Below are 24261 nucleotides of genomic sequence, written 5' to 3'. Positions count from 1 at the left end.
ATAGGACAGTCCTGGGTGGGAGGAGTGGCGTGCGTAGAAATTCTGGCCTGATGAGGGACTGTAAGAACCCCGGAATGGAGAATTGGAGGTTTGCTGGCGGAACGACGGGCTGTCGGTCTGCCGGTGGCTTTCTGATGACTGAACACACAAAGACACACACTCACTACTCTGTGACAATGACACATTTTTAAGGCTGCATTCATGTAATGAGGAAAAGAAGGTAGTAGGCGTAAAGATTCCTATAGTTACAAAATGCAGGTGTTCATGCCATTGAAAAAAATCAAGATGGCATCTGCACATACTAACAACGACTTTCATTTACAAACTGAATGAATATCTATCTTGTGTTTATGAGTGGGGTGCTTTAACAATGTGAATATTCAAAATAGTGCACATGCAAGACTTCAACTCATAATTAGAATTTGAGTGTTTATGTAAATGTTATAAGTCTGAAAATGCTAATTACTTCCATATGATTTAAATGCACCATTGGCCAGGCATCATGGGTAACAAATTTCAAATGCAAATGCTGCCAAAATGCATTCAAGATATGATCATGATCAGCTTGTATACTAATATCATTGTTACAAAACAACTGTCCAGATGCTGGTAGCTGGGGAAGAAGTTGCATAAACAGTTTGTATAAGCTACCTGATGTAAATACACAGAGGGACTGTATCTGTGTGGACTCTTCATGGGAGAAACCATGGACGCGGCCTGCATCTCATATCGATCCACATCTAAAAACATAGAAAGATGGTTCAGCTCCAGCGCTGAAAAAAATAACACTATAATTTGGGAAGTTAAAGTAAAAGATACAGTTACGTCCATAAACATTTGGACAGTGACAATATTTTTGCAATTATACCTCTCTACACCACCAAAATGGATTTGAAACAAAGCCATCAAGATGTGATCGAAGTGTAGACTTTAAGCTTTAATTCAAGGGGTTTAGAAAATATTGCATTAACTGAACTAATTTTCAGAGGCTCAAAAGTAATTGGTCAATTGACTGACATTCAGTTTCATGGCCAGGTGTGGCCCTTTTCCCCACATTATTTCATGACAAATTACGCATATAAAAGGTCTGGAGATGATACCAAGTGTTGAATTGAATTGTGAATTTGCATTTGGTAGCTTTTCATGGGAACTCTCGATGTGTGGTCCCTAGAGGTGTTGATACAAATGAAGGAGGCCATCATTAGGCTAGAAAAACAAAACAGACCTATCAGACACAGCAGACACTTTAGGAGTTGCCAAATCAACAATTTTGTACATTCTTAGAAAGAAGGATTGCAGCGACAAGCTCAGCAACACCACTAGCTTTGGAAGACCATGAAAGACAACCAAAGTGGATGATTGTAGATTCTTTCTTTGGTGAAGAAAAAGCCCTTCACAACATCTAGCCTGGTTAGGAGTACTCTCGAGAGGGTAGGAGTATCATTGTCAAAGTCTAAAATCAAGAGACTTCCTTCATGAATGCAAATCAGAGGGTTTACCACAAGGTGCAAACCACTGGTAACACTCATGAACAGAGAGGCCAGATTAGACTTTGCAAGAAAACATCCAAAAAAAAAACAACAAACAAACAAACAAACAAAAAAAACCCTGCCCAGTCCTGGAACAAAATTCTTTCGACAGATGAAACCAAGTTTAACTGTATACCAGAATGATGGGAAAGAAAAGTATGGAGAAGTAAAGAAACTGCTCATGAGCCAAAGTACACCACATCATCTGTCCAACATGTTGGAGGCAGTGTTATGGGCATGGGCATGTATGGCTGCCAATGGAACTGGGTCACTGCAGTTTATTAATTATGTGACTGCTTGATAAAAGTAGCATGATGAATTCTGAAGTGTATATGGCCAAACTATCTGCTCAGATTCAGCCAATACCTGCAAAACTGATAGGATGGTCCCTCACAGTACAGAGCAACAGAAGAGCTTTTCAAGGCAAAGAAATGGAATATTCTTCAATGGCCAAGTCAGTCACCTGACCTCAACCCAGTTGAGCATGCTTTTCACTTACTGAAGACAAAACTGAGGGCAGAAAGACCCACAAACAAGCAGCAACCGAAGGCAGCTGCAGTAAAGGCCCGGCAAAGCATCTCAAGGGACAAAACTCGGCCTTTGGTGATGTCCATAGGTTTCAGACTTCAGACAGTAATTGACTGCAAAGGATTTTCAGCCAAGTGTTAAAAATAACCCTACTCAGATAATTGTTAGTTTGTCCAATTACTTTTTGAGCCTCTGAAAATGAGGGACCATGTATAAAAATGGCTGTAATTTCTCAACGGATCATGTGATACTCTAGCTAAGCCCCCTTGAATTAAAACTGAAAGTTTACACTTCAATCACATCTTGATGGGTTCATTTCAAATCCATTGTGGTGGTATACAGAAGCAAAATTACGAAAATTGTGTCACTGTCCAAATACTTATAGACCTAACTGTATTATTATGTGTTCACTTATATCTGAAGTCATTCTTATGGCTTTGTCAACCAAATGTCTCTGCAAGGATCCCTGACGTTTCTAATTTCTTCATACCAAAATCCTTCTCTATATTGTCATCACTCCTCTTGTAATTCCGCTCCATCTTGATGCTTCTTAGCACTCGCTCCAGAACACCCTGGCCTTCCCTTAGACGTTCAACAGTAGTGGGAACCATCCTTGGAAAAATACAAATCCAAATGTTATCTGCCAGTCAATTCTGATCAGGATAAAATCCTTAAAAATACCAGACAGCTTTTAAAACATGAGTTGAGAGCTTCCAAGTGATGTAACATGTACTTTAACACCTTAAATTTAGTGAGCCATCACTCTTGGCCTCTCACCACTGATTGTTGTTGTCCTGGTGTCTGGACTGCACTGACAGGGCCTGGTGGTCAGGAGGACTGACCTCCTCTATCTGTGGGATAGGGTTGGGGTGTACTGAGGAAGAGAAGGAGCTGTGCGGGGAGGCCGGGGGCTGCATCTGCTGATGAGAATGGGGATGATGGGAGTCCTGGCTGTAGTGAGAGCCAGGCCGGGTGGGGGTGCCGCCCAAAGAGGAGCTACTGCCGGCGGGCTCTGATTCTCGACCGCTGCTCTGCTTCCTTTTACGGTACTCCAGCAAAGACACCTGAGGTAGCAGAGGAAGGAGAGGCGCTATTAAATACCTGTGGTTGAAGCACAGACACAGTCTGATGTGCAGGTATAATATACAACCTCATGTCATTCACACTGATGCTGTGCCGCTGACTGAATCACATCATTCACAGAAACTGCACTGATTGATGGGCAGACCGCATGCATCACAGCAGAGAGGACTCACCTGGAAACACTATTTACAACTATTCAATACGACAAAAAGAAAAATACCTTAATCACCATGGAAATTACCTTTGACATGAAAATGCTGTATGCATTTTGTTTTTGTTCAATTCCATTAACATCCTTCTAGTCATGAAAAGGCTCAAATAAAGCATACTGTAGATTACTTTATGTGTTTTAAATACACTCTTAGTAACGTACAGCATCTAAAGTGTTGACGAAAGAGCAGGCAACTTTAAATGCACCACACCATGATGCAACCACACTGAAACAACAATAAAAACACTCAAACGTCCACAGAAAGTTCGAGCACACGCACAACATATAAACACCTCGACTCTTAAACAATGAGAATGAGAACACTCATCCCAGCGTAATGTTGTCATGGCACAGAAAAGGCTTGTGTGAATAGAGGAGGGTACATGAAGGAGGCAGGGGAGCGGAATGATGACCACAGGGTCAGATACTGACATGAATGGCTCCAGCTTGAATCATTGTAAATGCATAAGATTACATACAGGGGAGATTGTAGAATGCAGTATAGTAAGGAGAACTTGAAGTCAAAGTCTAAAATTACCACCAAGCACAAAATATCAGTTGTCTTGAGTTGACACATCAAATCAAACTGTTAAAAAAAACCCTTATAGACTCGATATGTTGCCCGTTCCATTCTTTCCCATGGTGCCTTGTGATTGCATTTTTTTTTTTTGCTGTAAACCACACTGATAAATTTAGCCTTACAGTAGAGCTGGACGGACCATTGATCACAGTTCGAAAAGAGCCATGGATGAGGTGGAGCAAAGGCACATGGGCTTCATCTTGACACCATCATGAGAATTCATGAACAATCGGCCTCTTGTGTTGAAGGCAATGGATGAACCTTTACACACTTTAATGATTTTGACTGAAATGGAATAATAAACCAAAATTCCTGCTCAAAACTATGGAGTCAGAATTCAATGTAGGTTTGGAGGAAGGGAGGGGACGGAGTTTTCGGAGTATGGGGTGGGTGTTGTATGCAGATGCAAAAAAAAACAATATTTACATGCACACTTCTAAAGATGTAGTTGTAGGGAGAATATTCACCATATTTTGAATTGGCTTGTATTCACTTCTTACAGCTATAGCCTGGTAATCTGGCTTCCCTGTCAGCAGACTAATGGTATGCTGGTTGGCCCTCTGCCTTGGAAGAAAAGTGGAAGAGAGACTTGGCAGAAAGTGTCAACTAACAACGAGGGAGAGGAAGGGGACTGAGGGAGAGGGAAGGGGAGGAAGGGTCAAAGCTACAAAGTCGAAATAATTTCAGATATACACATAAAATGGTTATATATGTTTTTTTTTAAATGCCTGTTGCTTTAGGACTTTTCCACCTGACCCAAGGGACCAATTGATATATTTAAGACAAAGTCAATGGGCACACACAGAACAGGGGGTAAAGCACATAATGACATTTGGGTTTACAATTTGCACATATCACACTCAAAGTCATTTGTGCTTAAGAAGAATACTCTAAGATTTACCTGAAAATTATCCAATAAAAAGCTGTTTTCACATTCTTATCATTAAGATGCAGAGAACTTGCCTTCCTCTTTTGTGGTGGGTTGCTGGTGTGAGGAGGTGTGCCACTGTCTGGGTAGCCTCCCCCATAATGAGGCTCACCATAGGGTGACATGGAGCCGGGGCCCACATCTCCCATCATCCCCTGGCCACTTATGGAACTGTGGAAGGACTCTGCAGGGGAGAAGCCTCCTTCTGACTGGGATTGGCGGCAGTCGGTGGCCACGGGGTTCCCCAAGTTTGCATTGAGGGGAGAGCAGGTGTATATGAGATTGAACTCTGTCCTGAAGGCCTGCTCCCTGTTTTGGGGGATTAGGTCTGACGAAGGACAGGACACTGGGTTTAGGGAACTGGCACCCACAGATGATGGACCCTGGGAATCTGGGACTGGGGGTCCTCCAGGAAGGGAAAAATCATCTGATGTTATGGCCACTGGGCTCTCCAAGCTGGATGGGAGTGACAGGTCTGGGAACTGAGGCCGAGGGACTTCAAAGTCTGTCTGAAGACATGGCTGAAGGTAGAGACGTAAAGGGCAGAGAAATGGAAAGACAAATGGAGAAGACTAAGTTAATCAGACAAACTGGAGTAAACAGTCAGTAGTTAGCAGCATCTAACAGTTTGCATTAACAATTAGGAGTTTGTGGCGAGGAGATGGGAATGTACCTCAGGTGAGATGGACTCTGGCCGGTGAACAGGAGATGCCTCAGGGGATGATATGTTCTAGAGAGAAAAGCAAAGGCTATTAGAAACTACAGTGTCAAATACATGGGCTGTCCCAATTTGGACAGTGACTCAATTTTTTAAATTTTGCCTTTGTACCCTCACAATGGATTTGAAATGAAATCATCAAGATGTGATTTAAGTGTAGACCTTCAGCTTTAATTCAAGGGGTTCAACAGAAATATTGCATTAACTGATTAGGAATTATAGCCATTTTTATACATTTGAGCCTCTGAAAATGAGGGGCAAAGTAATTGGACAAAATAACATAATTATAGATAAGGCTTATTTTTAATATTTGGGTGAAAATCCTTTGTAGTCAATGACTGCCTGGAGTCTGGAACCTCTGGACATCCCCAAAGGCTGAGTTTCCTCCCTTGAGATGTTTTGCCAGGTCTTTACTGCAGCCGCCTTCAGTTGCTGCTATTTTATGGGTCTTTCTGCCCTCAGTTTTGTCTTCAGTAAGTGAAAAGCAGCTCAGTTGGGTTGAGGTCTGGTGACTGACTTGGTCATTGAAGAATATTCCATTTCTTTGCCTTGAGACGTTTTTTTGGGTTGCTTTCACAGTATGTTTGGGGTCATTAAGCATCTGTACTGTGAGGGGCCATCCTATCAGTTTTGCAACTATTGACTGAATCTGAGCAGATAGTATAGCCAATTCATCCTGTTACTTTTATCAAGCAGTCACATCATCAATAAACTGCAGTGACCCAGTTCCATTGGCAGCCATACATGCCCATGCCATAACACTGCCTCCAACATGTTGGACAGATGATGTGGTATACTGTGGCTCATGAGCAGTTTCTTTACCTCTCCATACTCTTTTCTTCCCATCACTCTGGTACACGTTAATGTTGGTTTCATCTGTTAAAAGAATCTTGTTCTAGGACTGGGCAGGCTTCTTTAGAGGTTTTCTGGCAAAGTTTGATCTCGCCTCTCTGTTCGTGAGTGTTACCAGTGGTTTGCACCTTGTGGTAAACCCTCTGTATTTGCATTCATGAAGGCATCTCTTGATTGTAGACTTTGACAATGATAACGCTACCCCTTCAAGGGTGTTCTTGACCTGCCTAGATGTTATGGCTTTGTTTAAAATCATGTAATGGGGTACAGAGGCAAAATCATGAAAATTCTGTTACTGTCTAAATACTTCTGGACCTAACTGTATATATCGGTTATATGTCAGCTGGCAGTCTCGCAGCCACTACTCTTCCAAAACATTACAAAAAAAACCCCCAAAAAAACAAAGGCCCATCTGTAAAGGTCATGGATGTCAAGCCGTAACCCCAAACAAGCTAGGACAACTGACAGAGACTACAATTATAGCTAAGGACAAGAGGAAAGATTTTATTTTAGAACAGGTTTCATACAATAACAAATACTCAACTAAAGTAGGCAAGCAGTCTGAGATGAATGCTCTCCTAGACTATGTTCTTGTGGGATGTGTGTCATGTCAGACTGGTAAAGATGGATATTACTGGAATTGGGCATAACAGATGTACATGCGTGCATGTGGTTGTGCCCTTACTTCAAATTGCAACGGTGTGTTGCAGCGACTGGCGGGCAGTGAGAGCATGGGTGAGTAGGCCAGGCCATTCGGCAGCAGGGAGCCACAGGGGGTGTGGAGCAGCGGGTGAAGGGAGTCCTCTGGGAGTGGTGGTGTGATGGGTGACAGTGGGCGAAGCAGGTGGTTTGGGGGTGCTGGTGTCATCTCTGCCATATACTTGGAGTGGCGCTTTTTAAATGGGGCATTGAGTTCTGTCATTTTAAAGACACAAAATGTGGAAAAAATACAGTTGGAAACAGTTACAACAGTAAAAAATAAAATACTTTTATCTGGATTGCAGTTATATAAAGAATGCATCCTTCATTTACTGAACGCATTTCCCAGTTACTTTGTTCTGATCTACCATGGCAAGAAAAAGTAAGTGAACCCTTTATCTGCATTGATGTATGAATTTGTCTTTAAATATTGTCAGATGTAAGTTACAATAATGAACAAACAATCTATTTTAACTAATAACAAGAACTATTGTTCTTGTCTATACTGAATACATCATTCAAACATTCACAGTGTAGGTTGGAAAATTGTATGTGAACCCCCTAACTAATGACATCAACAAAAGCTGATTGGAGTCAGGAGTTTGCAAACCTGGAGTCCAATGCAACAAACCAGATTCGATGTATGGGTTAGAGCTATTTTGTATTTTAAAAAACACTCAAACATTTTGAGTTTGCTATTCTCATGAAGCATCTGCTGATGCGAACCATGTCTTGCAAAGAAAAAAAAAAGACATTTCAGAAGACTTACGACCAAGAGCTGTTGATTTGCATAAAGTCAGACAGAGTTACAAGGTAATTTCAAAGAGTTGTAGACTAATGAATTGTTTGGGAACAACATGCAGAAGTACGTAATGCCATTAAAAGGGCACTGCATACCAACATGAAAACATCATCCCAATGGTTATGTATGCTGATATACAGTCCCAGTTGAAATTATTGGCACCCCTGAATTTTAAGTATCTTAAGAAATGAATACAAATTAACCAATTTTGTATAATCAAAGTATTATAATAAAACTTCCGAGGTTACTGAACAAAAGAGATTAAAAAAAAAACAAAAAAAAAACTTGCATAATAGTGAAATAATACAAACACAAAATGTACCCGACACAATTATTGGCACCGTTCACTAATATTTGGTTGCATAAACTTTGACAACAATGGTAAAAACATTTCTTCAAATGCCTTGGTAATCTTCTAATTTGATCATTTCTTTGATTCATTGAGTGCCTCTAGTACCAGCGACAGCAAAGCAGCTCCACAGCATGACAGAAACTCCACCATGTTTTACTGTAGGGTAGGGCGTTTTTTTTTTTCCTTATGGGTGTAATTATGTCACCTATGAACAAACTCATGCACTGCATTCCCAAAGAACTCGACTTAGGTTTCATCTGTCCATAGAACATTATCCCAGAGAGACTGTGATTTATCTATGAAAGTTTTTGCTAACATTAGTCTTGCCTTTTAGTGCCCCTCTTTCAATAGTGGTTTCCTCCTTGGCCTCCGCCCATGGAGTCCTATTTGGTTTACCGTGCAGCGTATGGTATGGGCTGAAACCACCACTCCAGATTGCTCCGGGTCAGCCTGAAGCTCTTTAGTTCTCTTGTGTGGTGTTTTTTTCCCACAGTCCGCATCAACCTTTGCAGACTTCTCTCATTGAGTTTTTTTCTTAGCAACACATTCTGGAGGCATCTTAACACTTCTTGATGACATTACGAACTGTTGAAACAGGGATTTCAATATCTTTGGTGATTGCCTTGTAGCCTTTGGAATAGTTCTGTTTTTTGATAAAAGCGTTTCTGATGCTCTCAGACAGCTCTCTTATCTTTGCCATTGTGAAAAAGAAACCGGAAACAATCAGCGCCTTGTTATGCAGTAATACCATCATTCATTGGTTAATTCAGGTCAAGTGAACACTGAAAATTAAGTACAGGTGAGTCTTATTTGTTTTTTATTTTGCTTGAGAAAATAATTTTACAAAATTGGTTAATATGCATTTGTTTCCAAAGATAATCTGAATTATGTATTTGAAATTCCGGGGTGCTAATAATTCCAACCAGGACTGTACATCATGATTTGGGACTGCTTTTCTGCCTCTGGTCATGGACAGCTTACCATCATCGAGGGGGAAAATAACTCAAGTTTATCAAGGTATCTTACAGGATAATGTCAGGATGGCTGTCCACCAGCTGAAAATCAGTCCCAGTGGTTGATGCAGCAGGACAATGACACTAGACATTGAAGTAAGTCTGATACAGAATGACTTCATTTAAAAATAATACTGCAAGTGGCAAAAATCAGGATCCAAGCAGATTACGAAAAATCACCAAATTTGACATTTTTAGAAAACCAGATGCATATGACTTGAGAGATTACAATGATGAAACAATTTTGACTCTACCCCAAGCTGTTTGAGATAATTGCGAAAACGTAAACTTGATTTATTACAGCATCACCTTGAGGTCAATGAGTGTCTGCATGAGTGCATGAGTGTCCACCCATGCTTCAGTGTGCCTGAAGCATGGGTGGAATTTGCAACCCACCTGCCAATTTTTGGTGTTTCAAAATCTTATGGTTTTTGCTGCACAAACACTTTTACCAGAGAAAAATAATAATAAAAAGAAATTATATTAATTATTTATTCTTCATCCGAGATTGTGAATATGAGTCTGGAAATTGCAAACGTAGCACAGGATATAGCTTATCAACTTTTACACTTCAAGAGTTCACAACAGTTGGGCAGAAACAGGAACATGCACACACCTTGATGCCAGGCTGCATATGAATAGGTCACCTTACTGTTACAGGGAATGTGTTTAAACCACTCTGCCATCAGGACAACACAGCTGTCACCGACAGCAGTTAACATTAACCATTAACTTAGTTCTGCATATAATTAGTCAAGTGCAACATTCAAGTCAATGAGTTAATAATTTAATGATCTGTAACACTTAACCATGATGAAATACTTTGCTAATGATCAGTTCGTCATAGTGATTCTGGAAAGTGTTGAGTTTATTGTAGTGGCCTCTTATGCCTTTAACCTCCAGTGTGCAGAAGAAGGTCCCCCCAGTACAGGACTGTGTGTTTGTTCATAGTCAGCACCTTAAGCACTGGTGTATCAGCTCTAATGGTGAGCGTGCTCTTTAGTTTTCACAACCTCAAAGTTTAATACAAAGGAGGTCTATGTGCATTAATGCAACTGAAGTTAAAACAGTCACCAAAATTATACATTTACAGATAAATAGCTGACAGACTAATCACATTATTGTTACTGTTCTAAAATGACATTTGCTGTCAACTTAAGATAAGATATAATAATAATGTTAATCAGTTAGCTAGGTCAGTAATGAATGCAGTTTGTGGATGAATGAAATGTGTGATGCCTGAAAAAAAACACACACAAAACAAAAACACAAAACCGTAACCAACCCAGCTGTGGGAAGCCTGGGAGGAAGAGAAGAGAAAGAGTTTAAGAAGGAAGCCACCCAAATAGGCTGCGACCTAAACTAACCAGGTGCAAGTAGTTTCCTGATGGCCTCTCCCAGCCTGGCCAGTGAGCCAGGAAACCAAATCAACGTCACAAGCAAAAAACAGAGAGAGGGAAAGCTCAAAACTTTATAAATGTAACTGCTGGGGATACAATTCTGGGGGGGGGGTCATCAACTTGCTCTTCTCAAGTATAGTGTCAAATGTTTTGGTAAAATTTGTTTAAAATTGAGATGAAACAGAAAATGTTCTGCATACAGAACAAATTATAGCAAGATACCGAATATTGCTGTGGACTTACTGTTTGACTGATCTGAACACTATTTGAAACACTTGATATCTACCATCTAGAGAATGTCTGTGTCAATTTTGGTAGTATTAGAATGGAGACTTGTGGAGATAGATGTTAACTGGTTTTGCATATTTTGAAAAATATAGAAACTGACTTTTGAACTGACCATAGGTTGCAATGAGGAAAACTTCTGTCTCAATTCAGTGGGTATGCTGAAAAAAAAAAAAAAAATTAGCTCTGTAGGACGTATGGGATATTTATTTTGATTTGAAGTTTGGAATTTGAAATGTTTAGAAATAGATTTTTTGGTAATAAGCCACTCTTACTTTTATCATTCATTACCAAATTTAATGCATCAAATGACTCATGACCCTAGTTAATACAAAATGAATTTTGTACGAATTCATGCAGCTGATTACGAGGCATAAACGTTTTGTATTTGTGGTGCCCCCTAGAAGCAGAACATCCCAAAAATAAATTGATCCCACAAAAATTGATTGTTACACCACCACCTTTTGGTCAATGAGTGTCATTTTTGGTGCCTGGGTAGTGGTTGAATTTGCAACCCACCTGCTGATTTCGGTGATTTTTTTGTTACAAAGAAAGAATAACAATGAGAACAAAAACAATGGGGCTCCAGCACTGAGCGAGTTGACCAGAGTGGCCCAGTCAGAACCCAGACCTTAACTCAACAGACATGCTGTGGAATTACCTGAAGAGAGCAGTTTATACCAGACATTCAAAGAATATGGCTGAACTGAAGAATTTCTCTGAGAAAGAGGCGTCCCAAATTCTTCAGTTAAGTTGTGCAGGTCTTATCTGCAGCTGAGGTTAATGCTGCCAAAGGAGGTTTGACCAGTTATTGTATCTAAGGGTACACTTACTTTTTCCACCAGCACTGTGAATGTTTAATGGGTGCAACTTGATGAAGATGAAGCTCAAATCACATTTTATTATAAATTAACACAGAAATACCAGATAATTCCAAAGAGTTCACATACTATTTCCTGCCACTGGATAAGATCTATGTATCTTCTGCCAGCTTTGGAGTATTCAGAAAAGGCAGCAGTAAATGAATCATACAGATGGAGATATGGGAGATATGTACGTACCACTGGACAGGGGGTTGGGGGTGGATCTGCTACTGGTACTTTGCTGGGAGGAGGTGGACTCTGTACCGTCCTCGATACTGGCTGAACAGCTCTCATCCTCCACCTGTTTTATCCATCTCTGCATCAAAATAACAGTAATGTCTGGTAAAAACAAGAACTGACATTTTTTTAGACTTCAATACTCCATACGCTTATATAAGTTTCACAAAAAAAAAAAAGTCATTAATTTAACCCAGTACCTCTGAAAGTTTTGAGTTTTATAAAAGACGAGAAGTTTGGGTGATAAAATTCAACATATTTTAGAATACAAGGTGCCTGAAAGTCTCACATATTCAAGTTTATGTCTTTATGGACAGGTAGAATTACTTTTATGACCAATTTAAGGTACAAAGGACTCTGGATATTCTTCAGAATGCCCATTTTTTTCCAACCAAAAAGAACAGCATATTTGGACTTCAAAATTGGATGACTCAAGAGTAAAAATTATATATTTAACTATATTATAGACAATTTAAAGCTATAAGCTTTTGATTTATTGTTTAAAAGGTGCTATATGGAAGTTGTTAGCATTAACAGCTGTTCACTTACCAGTCTAAAAGAAACATTATGAATTCAGCATCAAACTTCATAGCAACAGCAAAAACTTACACATAGCACCTTTAAGGATGTGCAGACAGGCTTGTAACAGCACTACCACTCGATCCAAATTTACTAAGGATGACCATGTTTGTATATATTATGTTCATATAACCCATATTTTTATAATGCCTTGCTGCATCACTTACCTTTTTGTAGCAGCCATAAGTGCCATCCATTTGGAGTGGGCGGGGCCTGCGTCTCTCTGGATTGAAGGGGGAGCCAAACCGTACGTAGTGTCTGGGTGTGGTGCAAATGAGCGATGAGTGGGAGAGGCCTGGCAGCATGTTGAGGGTGGTGGCCAGCACAGTGGGGTCAGTGGTTATCCGCAGTGGGCGCTCAACAGGCACCTCTTGGTGGACCCTCTCTCCTCCAGGGATCTTGTCATTCAGCCATTCTGTCACAAGGTACTGAGGCATTGCATAGAATAGACAAAATACCAAAAATGATTAGGAAAGCTGGAATTGGTCATAGAATAGCCAAAATCCTACAAAAAAATTCAAAGTCTAATGTCCTCTTACCTTCTTGGTCTTTGGGTAGCGCAAGTTGCTTCTATTTATGAGGTTTAGACCCTGGCCATCTCCATCTAGGAGATGAACCCCCAGACCACTCTCTCCATGGCCATGTTCAGCACCATATGGACCCTGAGATCCCTCTTCGTCCAGAGCAGTCCCTTGCTCAACTGATGATGGCATTGCTGCCAATGCTGCAGCTGCAGCAGCTGCTGCCGCCTGCTGGGCGAGGGCTTGACGCTGACGTCGGGCCCGCTGCGATGAGCTTGACCGGTAGCGAGAGATCCGACTTTTGGGCCGAGGCTTCGTAGGTCGCGCAGGTTTAGGGGGAGCAACTGGGGTAGTCAGGTAGGGTAATGAGGTCTTTTCTTCAATAGATGACAGTTCCTGTATGAGAATGTATGGGAAGAATAAATTAAATAAATGCAACACCAAAAACACAAAGAAGGATTAACAGATGTAGATGAAACAAATGATTTGCCCTCACTGACCATGACATAGGTGGTACGTCGTGTGCTGATCCCAACTCCTGTGTTGTGGGGTATTGGGGTGTTCCCTGCAGGGTTTCCTGCCCCGTCCTCAGTTTCCACACCTTCCTCCTTTATCTCTGCTCCTCCCAGTCTCTTCCGCCTCCGTTCCAGGCTGTTAAATGTCTACATTAATAGGCAGTCACAAGTGTTGAGTTACATAGGCAGTGTCAGAGAATTACCTGAAATATTTTTTCTGATATGTATTATTGGAACTGGAATCGATCTGTCGCACAGAAAAAATAAAAAAAGTAAGAAAAGTATGAGATTTTTATAATGGCTTTATTGGGAAAGAGTTAAAATGGCTTACTCTTTTACTGGAGATGGTGACCCCATTTTCATCCACCTCTCCATCCTCTCCCTCTTCCACCTTCACCTCATCCAGCAGTCTCTCCTAATTATACATGCACAGGCAGCTCATGAGGAAAACATCTTACCCAGCAATAAGTACAAGCAATATTTGGCTACTATAGGTATTTCTAAAAAATGCAAGCCCAGTTTTTGAACACTTTTTTGTTCCTTTGTTGCCACATTAATATTTGATAGGGTTTAATCTAAAGCTATCGTCGGCCTGGTATCTTTGCTTAACCTTACTTTTTACCCAATTATGTGTAAGATCTCTTCATTTTAGCTAGAGAGACACACCTCTGTGTCACTTGTTCCCTGTAGTTCTTTGGCATCCTGGTGCTCGTCGACAGTCTGGTTGCTTTCACCGGCCAGGCAGCCTTCCATTTCCCTCCTCCGAGCTTTTCTCCGTCGAGTCTCAGCACCAACCAGAAGAGAGGGAGGCAGCAGGGACGGTGGACTCAGGAAGCTCTCTCTGGGGCTCAGGTTGTGCTTCTGCACCGGGCAGTTCTGGTTGCCCTTATGGCAGGCACAGTCCACTTTGTAATTACTGGTGGTTTGTTACCAAGAGAGGAGAAGATTACACTGGAGAAAATGCCAGAGGGCAGAACAGCAACAAGCTAGTTTTAAGGTAAAACCAAAGAACACTTATACCTGCTTCACACCAGATACCAACATGTGTTGCGTTTATATCTATTCTATGTTTCCAGACAGGACTAGGACCATTACAAGTTGTACTTGATATCATTGTTTTTTGGGTTGAAGGATTTGCTTTTTATGGATGTGTTGCTTTTTAGTGGCTGGTCCACAGAGGGTAGAAAGTCTGAGGTGTGGGATTGGGATCAGTACTGACCAGCTACTGAACTCAAAGTCAAATCCAATGGTGACCTCAGCATCCTTGGTGATTTGACTGACAGCATAGATACACAGATGGATCATACCCTCAGCAATCATATGCCGGACCTGTGGAAGGGAACGGATGGAAAATTTATCTTAGTTAAAAAGATAGAAAGAGAGCACCCTGACAAAACTCTATATTTCGCTTAAGCGAAACATTTTCTCCATTAATGACGTATTCAAATTTAAGAAAAGCTTAATGGCTGACCTCAGCGTTGGGTGTACAGGATCTCCTGATGAAGCGTGCGTCATTTCCAAAGGTCCGTGCATCTACACACATCTCTACATCATTAAATTTTGAGTAAAACAGCACAAAAGGGTAGGGTCTGGAAAAATATGGAGACAATGGTATCAAAAACAGGAACTGTTTTACAACCCAAAAATAAAGGTGAGAACAATGGACCTTGAGAATGTATTTGGCTTTCTCTGGACACATAATATACTTATTATTGCACATCACTCAAACTATGACCTCTTACTTTTTGAAGAAGTGCCCGTTGACTTCAAACTGTTGTTTAAGCATGACCTTTCCCCGATATTCAATGATGAGTGTGTCTGGTTCCAGGTTCTTGGCTGCTCTGAGGATCTTCCTGTGTTTCTGCACCCGTGTTACCCGCCCCAGCTGGAGCTACAAACAGCCAATCACAAATTATTTATTTGCAACTGCAGGTAAATATTAAAAATATCATGACATGACTATAGAATTGTGACTGGTAATTTGCCATAAGCTGCGCATACCTGCAAAAACAGTAACTAAAATGTAATAGGGCTATATCGAGTTATTTATCTGATGGACTAGAATATAATTAATCAGGAAAAAGCTAACTTGTGCTCTTTGAGTTTCTGTCAGTAAGTAAAATGTTTTATATAATGTATTATTATGGGGTTAATTTGGCTAATCACATTGTATCTTTTGCAGTGGTACTGTTTCACATATGTGCACTGTAACATATAAGCTGAATCAATATATTGTTTGGTCCAAAAGTATTGAAAGTTTGAATGAGGAGTTGGGCTAACCTGCATCTGTGAGCCCAGCACTGTGTTGTTACAGGCCAGCTCAGTGCGGTTGATGGTGTCCATTGAGTAGACTGAGGTGTTAATCAGCGTGGTGGAGGGAGGCGTTGTTGTGCTGCTCTCAGTCTTTGAGGTTGGGTTGCTGGCAGTACGATGAAGCTGCAGCAGTGTCTGGACATCAGCGCTGTACTGGTTCGCCAGAGCCTCCTCATATTGGTCTGTCCACTGGCGGATCCTGCTCTCCCACCCCTCAGTTGTATTCTCATCCAGCACGCTTGCCTCCATTGTTGAGTTCTAGACAAAAGAAAAATGGAGCAGGTAACAAGAGTTTTTCTTTACAGAAAAGCGAAGCAAGAGGCTGATAGCACTGTGTAATTCATTACTTTACATAAGTGAGATGTTAACTCCACCTTACCTTCATTCTCATGGACTTCCTAGAACCCTCTCTGAAAGCCTGAAAGTAGACAAAATGAACCCATATCAATACATTGACATATTAAGCAGCTACTATTCTAAAATCAAAAGCAAAACTGAGGTGTTTCAATGTGGCGAGCCTGTAAAAAAAGAAACATAAAAGCTCCTTACTGGACCTTAATCTCAGAGTTTAACGATTTCAAACTGTCAATGGATTTTTTGCTAGGCTTATACTAATCGACTCTGCTAATGATTTGCAGCTACTATTCTAAAATCAAAAGCAAAACTGAGGTGTTTCAATGTGGCGAGCCTGTAAAAAAAGAAATATAAAAGCTCCTTACCGGACCTTAATCTCAGAGTTTAACGATTTCAAACTGTCAATGGATTTTTTGCTAGGCTTATACTAATCGACTCTGCTAGTGATTTGCATACCTTGACTTTCTTGCCTTTAGGTGTTCCACGGGCCTTCTCTGTGCTCTTCTTCCTCTTTTTGGATTTGCTCCTTTTGACCCGGTTTACAGTGAGTTTGATGCTGGTGGGTGTATGCTGGGTGGCGGTGTAGGAGATGGTTGAGGGCGACACTTCTTCATCACCACTATCTGTAGCACTGCTTTCTCCAGCTACCAAGAATACAAAGGTATATTAATCAGAAATCATGGGGAAAGAACATAAATCAATAATGTGTTTTATAAAGCAGTTACAAACTTTTCTATAAGGGCCTACATTAACAGTAACATTAAAAGACATGTACCAGACACATTTTCTGTCTTCCTGTGTTGGCCTTCTACTCCTTTCCTCCTGTCAAGTCCCCTGCAACACAAATGACAATAAAACAAAATCAGCATTTAAAATAATTGTCCATAAGTCAAGTACAAAAATCAGTTAAAATCATCATTTTTACCAAAGTTCAGTCAATGGTGTTCAAAATCAAACCAAGAAAAAACCAACAAGTTTAAAGATACAATGTTTCCCCACAGTTACACAAATCATTTGTGGTAGATCTGCCAAAAAATTTACTTGCAGATTGTCTGTTCTGTTTAAAACATTTATATATCACAAAGTACAGTTAGGAACAGAAGTATTTGGACAGTGCCTCAATTTTCGGAATTTTGGCTCTTTACACCACCACAATGGATTTGAAATGAATTCATCAAGATGTGATTTAAGTGTTGATCATCAGCTTTAATTAAAGGGGTTTAACAAAAATATTGCATTAACTGATAAGGAATTATAGCCATTTTTATACATGTCCCTCATTTTCAAAGGATCAAAAGTAATTGGACAAAATAACATAATTATAGATATAAGGCTTATTTTTAATATTTAGATGAAAATCCTTTGCAGTCAATGACTGCCTGAAGTCTGGAACCTATGGACATTCCCAAAGGCTGAGTTTCCTCCCTTGAGATGTTTTGCCAGGCCTTTACTGCAGCTGCCTTCAGTTGCTGCTTGTTTATGGGGTCTTTCTGCTCTCAGTTTTGTCTATAGTAAGTGAAAAGCATGCTCAGTTGGCCATTGAAGAATATTCCATTTCTTTGCCTTGAGAAGTTTTTTGGGTTGCTTTCACAGTATGTTTGGGGTCAGTAAGCATCTGTACTGTGAGGGACCATCCTATCAGTTTTGCAGCTGTTGACTGAATCTATGCAGATAGTATAGCCAATTCATCCTGCTACTTCTATCAAGCAGTCACATCATCAATAAACACCAGTGACCCAGTTCCACTGGCAGCCATACATGCCCATGCCATAACACTGCCTCCACCAAATTTGGCAGACGATGTGGTATGCCTTGGATCATAAGCTGTTCCTTTCCTTCTCCATACTTTTCTCTTCCCATCACTCTTGAACAAGTTAATATTGGCTTCATCGGCCCAAAAGATCTTGTTCCACAATTGGTCAGGCTTTTTTAAATGTTTTCTGGCAAAGTCTAATCTGACCTTTCTGTTCGTCAGTATTACCAGTGGTTTGCACCTTGGGGTAAACCTTCTGTATTTAGAACGATGAAGGCATCTCTTGATTGTACACTTTGACAATGATACTCCTACCTAGTTGAGAGTGTTCTTGACCTGGCTAGATGTTGTGAATAGGTTTTTCTTAACCAAAGACAGAATTCTGTTATCATCCACTTTAGTTGTCTTTTATGGTATTCCAGGCCTTTTTCGTGTTGCAGGGTATGCCAATGCATTCCTTCTTTTCAAGAATGTACCATTGCTGTCATCTGTTGCTGTCATTTGTCTGATAGGTTTGTTTTGTTTTTTTCAGCGTAAAGATGGCCTCCTTCATTTGCATCAACATCTCTTTGGACAACATATTTAGTGTTCCCATGAGCAGCTAACAAATCCAAAACTTGCCACACCATCAACTCCAGAAATTTTATATGCTTAATCTGTCATGAGATAACAGGGGGAAAAACCTGGCAATGAAACTGAATTATCAGTCAACTGTCCAATTACTTTTGAGCATCTGAAAATGAGGGACTATGGATCAAAATATTTGTAATTCCTAAATGGTTAATGCAATATTTTTGCTAAAACCCCTTAGATTAAAAGTGATAGTCTACAATTCAATCGCATCTTGATTGCTTTGTTTTAAATCCATTGTGGTGCCGTAATGAGATGAAAATTGTCTCACTGTGCAAATACTTGTGTGTATACATATACATACATAAACACGCATGCATGCATACACACACACACGCACGCACACACATACAGACACACACACACACGCGCACACGCACACACATACACACACACACACACACGCACACACACACACACACACACGCACACACACATATACACACACACACACACACACACACACACACACATATACATACACACACACACACACACACACACATATACATACAGACACACACACACACACACACATATATATACATACAGACACACACACACACACACACATATACATACAGACACACACACACACACACACATATATATACATACAGACACACACACACACACATATATATACAGACAGACACACAGACAGACACACACACACACAGACAGACACACACACACACACACACACACACACACACACACACACACACACACACACAGACACACACACACACACACACATATATACATACATACATACATACACATATATACATACATACATACACACACATATATACATACATACACACACACACACATATATACATACATACACACACACATATATACATACATACATACACACACATATATACATACATACACACACATATATACATACATACACACACACACACACACTTGCAATCAGAAATATTTAACCCCCTCACCCTAAAAAACATTATAGTGATGTTGATAAGATAATGACAATAAAACTACAAAAAAAAGACATATTTATTGATACGTATTGGAGTTATTTTGGAAATAGAAGTTGATTTAACTTTAAAGTTCAAATGGAAAATGTAACTCTTAACACATGTGCATGTGCAGTATTATTCAACCCCCAGCTTCAGTACTTTTTGGTGCATATTTAGCTTTTATAACTACTAACAAACATTTTCGGAAAGTGCTGACAAGCTTCTTACACCTCTCGGTCGGAATCTTTGCCCATTCTTGCAAAAGCTTCTTGCTCAGTGATGTTTGATGGCTTCCGTGCTGCAACTGTCTTCTTTAAATCCCACCAAAGATTTTCAATTGGATTTAAATCTGGTGACTGAGAAGGCCACTCCAGGATGTTCCAGGTTCTTTTTCTCAACCAAGCTTTGGTTGACTTGGAGGTGTGCTTGGGATCATTGTCCTACTGGAAAGTCCATCGATCACCAAGGTTTAATTTGTAAACAGAAGGCATCACGTTCCTCTTTAAAATGGCCTGGTATTTCTGGGAATCCATGATGCCAGGTACACGATCAAGATTTCCAGTTCCTGCCGCAGAAAAACATCCCCACATCATCGATGACCCACCACCATGCTTGACCGTGGGGCTGGTATTCTTCTGGTCATAAGCCTGGCCTTTCGCACGCCAGACATACCGCTGGTCCATATGTCCAAACAATTCCAGTTTGGTTTCATCCTTCCATAGAACTGTCTCCCAAAACTCTGTAGTCTTATCCAAATTCTTCCTGGCATATTCTAGTCAACTTTTGATGTTCCTTGTGGTCAAAAGTGGAGTGCGTCTTGGAGTCCGGCCATGAAGTCCTTGTTTATTCAGTGCATGTCTAATAGTTGCCACTGAAGCCCTTGTACCAGCCTTCATCAGGTCATCTGTAGGTGTCTGGCAGTCACTACGGGGGTTTTCTCTTAATTGTTCTGACTAAGTTGCTAAGGGCCCTGATGAAATGTTGGGCTTTCTTCCACAGCAAGGCAGGTTTGCAGCTGTTCCATAAGTTTTAAACTTCCTTATAATGCTCCCAATGATTTCTCTTAGAATATTAATTTTTTTGGAAATCACCTTATACCAAAGGCCCTTCAGGTGTGATGAAATATTCTCCTCTCTGTGCTTTTGTGGAAGCTCCTTTGTCCTTCCCATGATTGCAACTCACTTTGAATACCTTCATGGGTGGGGTTTATATATGCATCACAGCTGAAGCAAATGAAGGATCATTATATAGTTCCCAAAGGCTTACTTATGTTTCAACTCCACTTTAGGCCATAAAAACTGTCAGACAGCTTTGAGAACAACAATATTATATAGGGGTTGAATAATTGTGACATGGCTATCTTAACATAATTGTGTTCATTTCTACACAATGCCAGTGATAGCTGTTACCAGTGTCATCAGCATATTTTGTCACGGACATTCACACTTTTTGGAAAGGTTTTATGGGTTATTATGAATAACTTGTAGCTGATTCCACCGCAGGGAAAGTTGGGACAGTGAAGTAAAAAAAGTGCTCCAGGATCCAGACTGGACAGATTTTCCATCTCTTACCTGCAGTTGTCACATTTAATGAGCAAGCCATCCGGCGTCAGGGTGCAGTGACACCAGCTGGCCATGGCGCCGTCCTCCTCTGAGGAGCTGTCGCTGTCAGCTGAGTTTTCCTCAGTAGTGTCGTGATAGCGGGAGCCGAGTACCACGCCGTTGAGATCCATGCGAGGAATGATGGTTTGGGAGAGCGGGGAGGCGGGTGGGGTGGGGGGAGGGGGTGCGCCATAGTTGTGATCCTGACAACACACAACGGAAGACTGTTGCATCTTCAAACAACGGGTGTTCAGGCAAAAAGGGAAACGGAAAATGGAGACGAATGAAAATGGGGGCAAAAAAAACAAAACAAAAAAACCCAAAAAAAACCAAAAAACCAAAAAACCAAAAACAACAAAAAAACAAAAACAAAACAGGTATGTGAAACAGTACAGCTGTTAATAAAAAAAAATACTCTGTGGTTACAGAATACTAATAGTAGGCTAGACATTCATGGATTAATCAAACTAGAACAATTCCTTAGTTTTACTCTTACAGTTCTATTTTAATAGAACAAAGAACTGAAAAGATTAGAAAAAAGAAATGATTTGGATAGAGTAGACAGTTATTTTAGATTTCAAAACGTTCATATCTATACCCAACTTATATTTGATTAATAGAGAGTAATACTTATTTCATACAATAAGACATGCTATGATTAGAATTGGTGATTAGAAAAGAGCGGTATGAACTCACAGCATATGGTAATCCCCGATACCCATGACTCTGTGCGCTCCCACAGCTGTGGTTGTAGTTTTTCTCATTTACGGCAGGGCTTGCTTCAACTGACTCAGGGCTGGAAAATGTTTTTTAATTGTTACTTGAAAGAATAAATCAAGAGACGAAGAAGAATTTTCTGTAAAAACAGTAGACATTTTCCCCTATACGTTTCCAGAGCATTTATGTAACCATCTGTTTTAATAAAGACATCAGTCAGTCCACTAGATGGCACCAAGACTCTGAAGTTGCTCTCCAGTCTGGGAGAGCTGCAATTTTGGAAATGGAATGTGGGCCCCCATTCTGTTATGCAACTCCTTTTGCCCTTTAGCTGAGGTCTGGCTAGACAGTGGATAACCTTGTCTTTTCCCCCTGGTCCTCCAAACCCGGAGTAAACTTAAATGTCAAAAAAGTCAAACTGACAAAATGTTACATTTTAATTCCAGGATATCTCAGCAGAGGCAGTGTAATTTCCATTGTGTTTGAATCAGTCCCCCTGCTTGAGGTGTGGAGAAAAACTATAGCGGGTTGTGAACTTAGGTGGATAGGAGAGAGGCCAACAGGATTCCACATAACTTTAGTCTTCCGAGTGTTCTTACTTAGTCTGTCTGTGGACATTTCCTCAGACACTACTCAAAATAGCTAGGGCCTCCTGGAGATATAATACAAGTCTACCTCATTTACACAAAGAGAGGCTGGATGAATAGAATAGACAGTGATTACAATAAAATTAAAAACAATTACATGGATCATAACTAGGGTCCTGAGGGTGGGTTGTCCCTCTGGACAAAAATGTGCAACTGATTACGATTTAACTGAAACCTTTACTAGCATTATAAAGCATAAAATGCTTTTAATTCAGTTTGGCGCAACACTGCATTCAGTAAGAATATTCAAAGTATCACATAACAACAGGTAGTGATAGTTTCAAATCAAGTTACAACATCCTTGCAAATTATCTGGTAAAAAAAAATTATATAAAAGTGGGGGATCAACACCAAGCCACTTTAAATTTTGATTTTTAAAAATAGCTTTGATGGCGAAGACAAAACCGTCCAGTCTTATAGAAGGGTTAAGGTTACATTGCTTCATTTTTTTTGAGTTCATGTGTAGCCAACCTGACTGAAGCATCACATACTGTATTTACTTTCCTCTATATTTGTCTGGTAAAGTTTAGTCTTTGGTAGACTATACTTCCTATCTCTTCGGGTCTCTACAGCAAACTTCTTGGAGAACACAGAAAACTGCTGACAGGATGTTGGAAGGAAGCATATTTATCAAAACCCAATGTGCTACAGTTGTAGAGAAATGTGAACAAAGGGGAGAACCCAGCAATGTTCCATGGACATATTGTGGTGCTTTAGGCAAAATAATTGTATTACTGTATTAACAATGTAATGATGGGTTGAATCCTTTTATCACCACAATAATTCTTTTACATTTTCTCAAGGCAATAACTACTGAATTCAGTTATAGTTTAACTTAAGCTATTTTCCATTAACTTGGAATCCCTGGGACCTCCTCAAAAACCACTGGAGGTTACTGACAATAAACCTGTAATGGAGTGAGAAAGGAAAATAGGCAACAATTATTATTATTATTATTACTTTTATTATAAATTATGTGCAGCACTTATTTAGACATGAAAACGAGAGTGAACATATCTGAAATGTTCATCATAAATTTCCATTACTTAACTGTGAGAAGGCACAATGCACAGCAGATCATAGGTCAAGTATTGTGCAGTGCCATGGGACATTTCTGTTTCTAACTTTTAACATTCTACTTTGTTTTCTTTTGCAGTCAGGTTTGTTTGTTTATTTGGATCAACATTCTGCATTACAGCAACTATTCAGGTTGATGATCAGGTTAAACAACATCAGTTTGCTTACAACCTCTGACACTTAATCTATTTTAGCAATGATACTGCATCAATGGATGTCAGCAAGCTGGCGGGTAAAAGGTTTTAACGGCTAGAACTGATGTGCAAAACAAAACAAAAAAGGAGGAATTTTTTCGTCAAGATGAGAGCACAACTACTATATTTTAATCCCACCTAGCTGGTAGTGCGTACTTACTCTGATCCAGCAGCCATATCTGAGTAAGACGTTTCAGGTGTGGTGACTCCCAGTGCGATTACTATGCTCATGACGTCCAGCACAGCGGCGCGCGGGAGGGGGGGAAGAGGGGGGAGGAGGAG

The 24261-nt window shown here is 40.3% G+C and overlaps 1 protein-coding gene across 4 annotated transcripts in view; it reads right to left on the bottom strand.

The window, feature by feature from the left end:
- The window catches only part of setd5 (SET domain containing 5), a 25820-nt gene extending 1559 nt beyond the window's left edge, over positions 1–24261 (bottom strand). Inside the window, exons 1-24 of one of the 4 annotated variants that reach the window (XM_040123237.1) lie at positions 24140–24261; positions 22041–22140; positions 21315–21577; positions 17138–17196; positions 16819–17006; positions 16388–16426; positions 15976–16266; positions 15438–15586; positions 15167–15284; positions 14915–15024; positions 14362–14611; positions 14027–14110; positions 13681–13842; positions 13199–13576; positions 12827–13087; positions 12042–12159; positions 7115–7344; positions 5533–5589; positions 4895–5380; positions 4399–4491; positions 2835–3121; positions 2548–2669; positions 652–740; positions 1–138 (exon numbers count right to left, since the gene is read on the bottom strand). The exon at positions 1–138 is cut by the window's left edge and continues 1559 nt beyond it. In XM_040123237.1, the coding sequence (XP_039979171.1) occupies positions 1–138; positions 652–740; positions 2548–2669; positions 2835–3121; positions 4399–4491; positions 4895–5380; positions 5533–5589; positions 7115–7344; positions 12042–12159; positions 12827–13087; positions 13199–13576; positions 13681–13842; positions 14027–14110; positions 14362–14611; positions 14915–15024; positions 15167–15284; positions 15438–15586; positions 15976–16266; positions 16388–16426; positions 16819–17006; positions 17138–17196; positions 21315–21577; positions 22041–22140; positions 24140–24210 (4143 nt within the window). In that variant the 5' untranslated portion in view covers positions 24211–24261. The remainder of the gene's footprint in view (positions 139–651; positions 741–2547; positions 2670–2834; positions 3122–4398; positions 4492–4894; positions 5381–5532; positions 5590–7114; positions 7345–12041; positions 12160–12826; positions 13088–13198; positions 13577–13680; positions 13843–14026; positions 14111–14361; positions 14612–14914; positions 15025–15166; positions 15285–15437; positions 15587–15975; positions 16267–16387; positions 16427–16818; positions 17007–17137; positions 17197–21314; positions 21578–22040; positions 22141–24139) is intronic. The other 3 variants (XM_040123238.1, XM_040123239.1, XM_040123240.1) reach the window with 3 other exon arrangements.

This window comes from Xiphias gladius, unplaced genomic scaffold, assembly GCF_016859285.1.
Source record: "Xiphias gladius isolate SHS-SW01 ecotype Sanya breed wild unplaced genomic scaffold, ASM1685928v1 HiC_scaffold_1482, whole genome shotgun sequence".
NCBI classification, from domain to species: Eukaryota; Metazoa; Chordata; class Actinopteri; order Istiophoriformes; family Xiphiidae; genus Xiphias; species Xiphias gladius.
Note: the sequence above shows the minus strand (reverse complement) of the source record. Positions and strands in the feature narration are given on the sequence as shown.